General features: G+C 32.1%; 1 protein-coding gene across 1 annotated transcript; it reads left to right on the top strand.

Annotated features, from left to right (window-relative positions):
- Positions 1-3,762: 3,762 nt before the first annotated feature.
- Positions 3,763-8,173, top strand: LOC145087507 (uncharacterized). The gene is made up of 3 exons (XM_079025470.1): positions 3,763-3,968; positions 4,049-4,170; positions 7,948-8,173. The coding sequence occupies exons 1-3, from the start codon at positions 3,793-3,795 to the stop codon at positions 7,953-7,955; spliced, it is 306 nt and encodes a 101-aa protein (XP_078881596.1). The 5' UTR covers positions 3,763-3,792; the 3' UTR covers positions 7,956-8,173.
- Positions 8,174-9,118: the final 945 nt, after the last annotated feature.

The following is a 9,118-nucleotide window of genomic DNA, read 5'->3' as shown; positions in this document are numbered from 1 at the left end:
AATTTGCTAAATTGGGCCAAATCCCTCTAATGGGACTTAACCTAAGCCCAAACATCTTCTTGGCCCAAATTATCTGACTTATGATGGCCCACTAAGGCCTAAAGAACCAAAATCCCCTTACATGGCCCAAACCGAGGCCCAAAACTCGCAAGACCCATATCTGATGAGTACGTTGGGCGTACTCCTATGTACGCTAAGCGTACTAGCCAAATGGTGTGTACGCTGGGCGTACATGCATGTACACTCATCATACTCCCTTGTTAAGTCATTTTCCCATTAAGTTCTTAATACTCAGATCTAGAAGCTACAATCACATATCCAAGTCCTTTTCAACGTCTTAATCTAGAAAGTCACCGACTTGGTGACTTTGCATGCCCCAAACAAGTCCAAACTCCAAAAATGATATTCTACTTCCATGAAAGTGGTCTCAAATCTTGCATCAACCCATTAAGACCACCAATATGATAACTTTCTGACCTATGGAGTCATTTAGCACCAAGGGTGGCATCCCTTAGCCTAGAAATCGGATTTGGACTATAAAGCTTCATCCTTTGGACCAAAATGACTTCAAAACCAAACTACACTAGATCTAAGCACTCTTATGAAAAGTTATGAACTTTATACCTCCAAAGAGTCCCAAATGATGATGTTATCCCAGATCTATGAGCTCAAACTTCCCAAGTCCTTCCTTGCCAACTTCTTCTTTCCTCTTCCAAGCTTAAAACCACCAAGATGGGCTTTTCAAGATTAAAATTACACAAGAATGAAGGGATGAGTCGTTCTAGGGTTTCTCCGAGGTTGGGGAGGCTGATATGGGGCTAGGTTTCAAGCCTTAATGTTCTTTATATAGTGCTTGACCCTAAAATTAGGGTTTAGTGTTACTGAACGTACGTTGGACATACGTCTCCAGCACCCTCGACCATTTAACCTTCTACGTTGGGCGTACCCCAGCTTACGCTGGGCATACTCCCCCAATTACCACCTTATCATGCATGGTTGAAATGCAAGTTTTTCCCATTCAGGGACCAATTCTTCCAATAACTTCCAAGTGCTATAACTCCTTCATTCTAAGTCCGTTTCCGACGAACTTTATATCCACGAAAAGGTGGCGAGAAGCCCTACGCTCCTATCTACACACTCGAGTCTTAAAACCTTTCGAATAGAACCCAAGACCCATAAAAGACCGAATCGCCAGATTACGCTTATACCCTTGGCCTCCGAAGACACAAATGAGCACTTTCAAAACCGGGTGTTACAAAAAAGGACTTGGTGTTATATTACTTTATGAAATTGATATTAATAGAGAAAACATTTGAATGCACATTCTAATCCTTACTGATAATTGAGTAAAAGACCAATGATCACAAGACTGATAACTTGTTCAAAGTTGAATCACTTGAGGCATATGCAAACAAAATAAAAGATGATGAAGATGGGTATTATAGTGAAGATGAGACCAAAGTAGTTTTTTTTTTAACCGAGAGACCAAAGTAGTTAACTAATTAGTTTTGGATAAAATATGTGAATTGTTAATGTGGTTTTGGCCAATTTGTGTGTTATGTTTATTTTTTCATTTAGTTATTTTGTCTTTAGGTTATTTTATAAACAGAAATATTAAATTTAGCGAAAAATAATACAAAAGGGTAAAATTATCATTTTTATAATTCAACACAACAATTAAGGGGTTCCAAACAAACAACATATTAAAAGTTCAGATCTTAAAAATTCATAACAAATATATTAAGTCCTTAACAATTTAGCAAACCACCAAACTACCTTTCGAAAGGATACATCTATATCATATATATTAGGCCTCCGCAAACCGCTTGGTCAGGTAAATGAAAAACTAAATGAACCACAATATCAAAAAACAATGGATGATAGATCACTTCTAATTTGTAGAAGATTTTAATAACGACTACCTTTGCTTTCTTATATCCTTGACCAATAGTCTTCTTGAGCAAAGTTGTTTAAAAACATTGAAAGCTCCCCTATTGGAGTATAAGTATTTTTGGCCAAAACCTTTTAACTCTAGTAGATATCAAATCTTGCATAAGAATTTAACATCTATGAGATTTCAGCCTAACTATGTTAGTATTATTTTTTGTCACTTTCTTATTGATATTAGATCCAAACCCATCCGACAATTTAACATCTTTTATAAATTCACAAAAATGTTTTCGATCAGTGTTTGTAAATGAGTATTTAGGATGGGGTTTAAAGAACTTATTACCTTTTTTTTTTTCAATAATTGCCCTTTCTAAATTTTAAGATTTCCCAAGTCGACACATGCATTTGGTGTGTCTTTAGACTTATCGTTCATCATAAGAGTACCCAACAAATTATCACACACATATATTTCGATATGTATAACATCTAAGTTGTGCTTTACCTGCAGATTAGACCGATAATCAAGTTCGAATAACATGCTTCGTTTAGACCAATTCAACTCGAAATCATCCTAACCGCTCTTAGCACCTATTTTACCCGGTCGACGAGGCAATATACGATCTAGTTAACCTTGTATTTCTTCATTACCAATTTCAAGGAACATCTATAGTTTCATGTTGCCCGCTAAAGTCCAAACTCCTTCTCCATGGATCGTTAGCATCCAGGAATCACTGGTGACCAACATATACGACTTTATGTGTTATATGGTATGAATGAGTGTCTTCATTGCAAGTCGGACATTCTTTGTACCCTAGTCCGCTCCAACTTGATAGACTACTGTGAGCTTAAAAATAATTATTTTTCATAACAACATCGCTTTCATATTCAAAAATGTGTCTTTCGTTTCATTATTGATGACTAACATATAATGTTAACCCCCCAACTCCGTCTTGCCCAACCTTTTCCTTACCACTACACCTTCCATCTCAACATTTTCCTTGCCACCACACCCTTGTTGGGGCCTCTTTGTCGACTACCCCCTCAAGTCTAACTACACCATGCCATAATATTTTGTCTTTACAATATAGTTTCTAGTTTTGACTTGAAATTACACTGTAAACACTCATAGTATTTTTTTTAACCGAGCTAGATATTTTGAATGGAACTGATTGATGACTAAAATTGTCTTAGTCATTTAATCAATTCAAGCTGACAAGCAAAAGTCATAAAAATAAGCGGGACTTGGTTTCAAAACTAAACAACGTATAATATACCATAAAACTGATTATTGAGTCCGTTTTGGAACATGTCTATATGTTATTTTTTTTGTTGATAATTTCAACTATTTTTTTGTTAGAAATTTGTCCCCATTTTTTCAATAATTTCAGGTTTGCATATTACTTTTTATTACAAATTTGCTAATTTTTTTAAGTATTATCTTTTATACAATTTTTAATTTTTTTTACAAATTCATTTTTATCGAAAATATAAGTACATCTTTTTAAATATTTTTACCTGTTACAAAATTTGTAAATTTTTTACAACTTTAAATAAAGATGAGAAAATGAACTTGTTAGAAGTCAGAACGAATAGGTAAAAATGAATTTATATAACCTTTATACTCATCAGAACAAATATTTAAAAATATTTAGAAATAGATTTTGTAGAAAAATTAGTTGGTAAAAGTGAAATATTAAAAAAAAAAAACATACATAAAGATATGTAGAAAATTTAGAAAGCAATTTCTAAAATTGAATTGATAAAATGAAATTAAGCAACTAGTAGATCCTAGATCGGCCCGACCCATTTCTACAATCTTTAAGAATTTTAGCCCAAATAGACTGCGCTTAACGCCTTGAACCCTTAAATTGTTTTCAGTATTTCAATTTTCACACAAAAACAATGGCTTGGCGCTGCGGATCCCTCTCGAGGTCGCTGATCTCCACCGCAAGATCTTCAACAATCCGTCGTTCCACCACCACTCCTCTCCCTCGTCTCCGTCCTCCTCCGCAACCAAGCCCTCACACTCACAGCAACCGCCTCCGTCCCGGCCCCACATCTTCCATCCCTGGTTTCGGGTAACATATACGCATCACCATTTAGCTCTCAATTAACATGATCATTTAATTTCATTATTGCCTGTGATATATTTAAAAAGGACCATTGGAGGAGTAATTGGCTGCACTCAATCGCTGCTGCCGTTGCACAGTGTGGTTGCTGCTGCTCGCTTAACATCTCACGTCGCCGTAGAGGCGCGCGCTTGTTGCGAGCTTTCTCAGGGTAATGCCTTTGTTCTTTTACAATTCGTGCTTTGTTTGCAACTTATTCTGGAAATTAACATGGATGCATATTATGTGATCAACCATGATAGATTGGCCATATATGATATTGGGTCAAGCAATTCTCATCGTACTTACTTCTAGACTCCTTAGAACACCTAAGATACTTACAACCTTTACTGAACAGATAAATGGAAGAAAAATCTTTTCAGGGTGGACATATTTGTCTTGTGGAATTATTATAGAAGCTCATCCGTAAAGCACAAATTATAACGGGTTTGCCATAAACTAATCTCAAATGGTGGTATATGTGAATACTGAGATACCCAGAACAAAGATGCCATAAACTAATCACTGTCTTAATATACAAATCATGACTCAAGGTTGTATAACCATAGCAAACGAATCATGGAGAGCAGTTTAAATTATCTAAAACAACATTGTCTCATTAACACGACAAAAGATATCATGATTTAGTTATAGAACATTTACCCAACCAATGTTTAATAATATTGATGATCCACATTCCACAATACTACACCAGTGAGTCGTTCCTTAGGTTTTTGTTCTAAATAATTACTAACATTAAGCCGTAACCCATTCTATATGTTGTCAATTCATTGAACATGAAAAACTGTTGTACCTTATATATGGATTAGATATGCAGAGAAAGGGAAGTCAAATGGTCAAGGTTATATAAATAAAGTAAAAAAGGTCATGACTTGGTTTAAGAGTCTTTAGGTCATTTCCCCCGTTAGGTTGGTTTAGTGGAGTATAACTAGGGGTCTAGTGTTGTTATTAGGCAACTTTTGAGTTCAAGTTAGAACTCAATTCCATAGGAGAGTCTGTCCTCTAAAATGACAATTAGTTTTGTAATCATTACGTTACAATCATTCAATACTAGTGAGTTTTTTCTACACTAAATCCTAGAGTATAACAATTGCTATCAGAGCAAGTTCAAGTTTGATCCGACAATGGCGTAAAAGATTGATGGTATAGAAAACAGTTTCAATGATTGGATGGACGTTTTCAAAATAGAAAACCAGTTTTTTGAAGCAATTGATGGATTAATTGACGTAGAAACAAATTGATCGCCTATTGAAAAGCTAAATCAAACAATTCAAAACATTGATGACACCAATTCAAATTACGATCAACAATCTGAATGATAATAGTCATTTATTTGCAATTAAGGACAGGAAACTCGAATTACTTGTATTTGTATTTGAAGGAAGAGATCCACCCGGTTGGATCTTAAGAGCTGAAAGTTACTTTCACTTAAACTGATTAACATAAAAAAACAAATAGAAGTTGATGTTATTTCATATGAAGGTGATGCTTTGCGATAGTATTTGTTTGAAGTTTGAACACAGATGTTAACCATTCATGCGATGGTAGGACATGAAAGTGGTGCTATTAAAAACATTCGTTCTTGTTCAACTGATACAAAAACAAATGATTGTAGGTGCTAAAACACAATCGTTCGATTGAAGAGAGCCACAATGTATTAAATCTATATAAGTCCTTGGGAGGATGGAATAATAGATGGATTGATTCAATACATAGTGGCTTTCTTCAATCTATTTTGCTTTAGCGTCGAAAATCGCTTGTATATGGATTGAGTTGAGCCGGAATGTAATTATTTTAATAACATCACTTTCATGTCCTTACATCGCGCAAATGGTTGGCGTATGTGTTGTGTTCATAGGCGTATGTGTTGTGTTCATACTGATACCATCGTAACACATCATCTTTAAATGAAGTAATGAGTTCTACTTTTTCTTCAAATGTTAATTAAGTAAAAGTATCTTTCAACTCTTAAGATCCATCTATCTAGATTTCTTCATTTAAATACATGTAATTCGGGTTTTTTTTCCCTTAATTGCAAATAAACGACTATTATTATTCAGACTTTTCATTTTGACCAATCGTAATTTGATATGACGTCAATATTGTCTTGAATTGTTTGGTTTAGCTTTTTTTATCTGTGACTCCATCTCTTTCTTCATCAACTGTTTCAAGGAACAAGATCTATTAGGAAAACACCCCTTAAATCTCTCAAACTTTTTTCTATACCATCGACCCTATATGCCATTGCTGGATTGAGGGTATGTTTGGGTTAGCTTTTTTATGTCAAAAGTGATTTTTAAGAAAAGTGCTTATTAGCTTATGACTTTTAGGAAAAGCTGGTTTTAAAAAGTGTTTGGATGCGAAAAGCTGCTTTTTCAGGAGTAAAATGGTTAAAAAGCTAAAAAGCTAGGATTTTGAAAGCTTTTTGAAAGCTTTACTCTTTCCTATCCAAAAGCTGTTTTAAAAAGCGCTTTTTAAATAGACAAACACTTTTTTAGCTTATTAGCTTTTTAAAAAGCTAATAAGCTTTTTTTAAAAGCTATCCCAAACACCCACTGAACTTGTTTTTGCTTTGATGCCAATTGTTATATTCCAAGATTTAATTGCAGAAAGAAATCATTATTATTGAATGATTGTAACATAAAGATTACAAAACTTGTTGCCATTCTTGAGGATAGACTCTCCCATAGACCTAAGTTCTAACTTAAATCCTAAATCCAAAAGCTGACTAGTACAACACAAGAACCATGCTTATACTTCACTAAACCTACCTAACAAGGGAAATATCCTAAAGACCCTTAATCCAAGCATGGACCCTTTTGATCTTATTTATTTAATTTAACTAACCCTTTCTTTGCATATGTAATCTGTATATAGATTACAACAAAAACAACACATTGTGACTTTATTTTCCTTTGGCATCATCATGCCAACCACATAAAGAAACCATTCTCTCATTTTTTTTTTTTCATTTTTTTTTAGAACAGATACATAGTCTCACAGATATATTCAACGAGTAACACCAATTTTGTCATTTAACATGTAATATTGATTTCATTATTATACAATTTTTAGGTTAAAACTTAAAACTCGTATTCCATCCCAAAACCCAACAACAATCTGTTTATGGATTGCAATTTGGTGTACTAACTCACTTTAATAAGTTTACATGATTTCCTTAAAATATTAAGCATACATTCTTAACTCCTATATACTTTTACGTGCTCTATACTTGAATCCAAATGCTCCTTTTAACAATCAAAGCCAAATCTTGTGAATTAACACACTAGTATCAATAAAAGAATAAGTAAATTATAGTGCGTTATAATCTAAAATAAATAACCATTAGTCATTCTAATCTAAAAACATGATAAATAACACCATTACTTCACAAAGTTAAAAATAAAGTGACATTTAGAATCAAATTGATACCCAGAAAACATATATTTAGATACCAAACTTAAAAAATCATATGTTTAATAACAAACTTTTGGTCAAAGTGTTAGAACTTGGAATCAGAAAAAAGATAAGACGACACCAATGGGTCTTGACTGATTCAGAGTAATATGAAAAGATCAATGATATATATATATATATATATATATATATATTATCAATACCTTAATATTCCATGGGGTTGACAATTTTCATATCTTTGTAAAAGAAGATTTTGTCCCTGAAATCTGGCTACATGAACATATGAGGAATGGAAATGGTCAAACATATTTATAAACAAAGTCTTGATGGAAAAAAGTAAATAATATCATTTTCTGTTTCTTCAAATGATCATTATCATGTTCATTTTTTTTTGCTAATATCATTATGCTTACACATAAACATTTATAATTTCGATATAAAATTTCAAATAGAATAATGTTAAATATTTTTGGTAATGTAATTATACTAATAACTATTTGATGTGATGTAGGTACTTAATGTTGCTTCTGGAACCATATTGCAAAGCATTGCACTGTGTAAACCAACGGACAAAATATCCATGTGGAACTTCCCTTTAGGTAAAAAAGGGGTTCTATGGATTCTGAGCCCATAGGTTTTTTCTTTTTTCTTTTTTTAGAATTTATTATTATTATTATATATTGGAAAAAAAAACATTGTATAACTACTTTCTTATGCAATTTTGGGTTTATTCATCATTGCTTGCTCCTTGCTTTTGCAAGTTAAATGCAGTGCATGTGGTCTTGTTTTTGTGCTTTTTCTTTGCTTTGTTTGGTACAGATAATTTGTTCCCCATGATCATCTGACTTAGATTCGTTACATTTTATTCCTATTTCACGCTAAGCTAATTATTCCTAAATATCCTTAGAAACTAGTTTTCTTTTAGGCCTAAAAAAATTTGTATTTAAGAAGTGATTTGAAGTTTGAACTATCTAAGCAAATTGGACTATTAAGTTCTGAGTGCATTATACATATACCTATTTAGTAATGTTTATTTTTTAAGAGGTAAAATGTATGTAGTTTACGGAACTTGTTTGTAGAAAAAAAGATGGATCAAATGTTTGTAATATGCAGAAAGTATACTGTTTTTTAACGTTTGCAAGCAATTAAAATAAATTGAGATATAAATAAATTGATTTTTTTAATTTAATATAATTTTTCAATACTGAAATTTAAATAATTTTAGTTTTATAATATTGAAATATAATCAATAGAACTACAATAACAATGTTTTAGAAATTGTTCATTAAATATTTTACATTAATTGCTAAGCAATTTCATTTTGTAACTAAGAGCATCTCTAATTTATAACTAGTTTATAATATTTTCAATGTTTTTATTCTATTTTTATAACTAAAACATAATGATTTTTCATATTTTAGGTATATAAATAAAGACTTGATATAGGTGTATTATATATTTTCATATTAAGATATGATTTGTGTTTAAAAAAGGATTAATTAAATTAGATGTTCTATAAAATATTTTAGGTAGACTAAGGTAAATTAGTTAAATTTATAGAAAAAACTATTAAAATAATTTTAACCATTGAAGAAATCATTTATTTAGAGGTCAAAATTAATAGATAATAAGGTGCCAATAACTTTAAATAACCATTAGAGATGTTCTACGATCATACTATT

Source organism: Lactuca serriola, chromosome 2, assembly GCF_051521515.1.
Source record: "Lactuca serriola cultivar US96UC23 chromosome 2, Lser_US96UC23_V15, whole genome shotgun sequence".
Taxonomy (NCBI): domain Eukaryota; kingdom Viridiplantae; phylum Streptophyta; class Magnoliopsida; order Asterales; family Asteraceae; genus Lactuca; species Lactuca serriola.
This window is presented reverse-complemented; position numbering and strand designations above follow the sequence as displayed.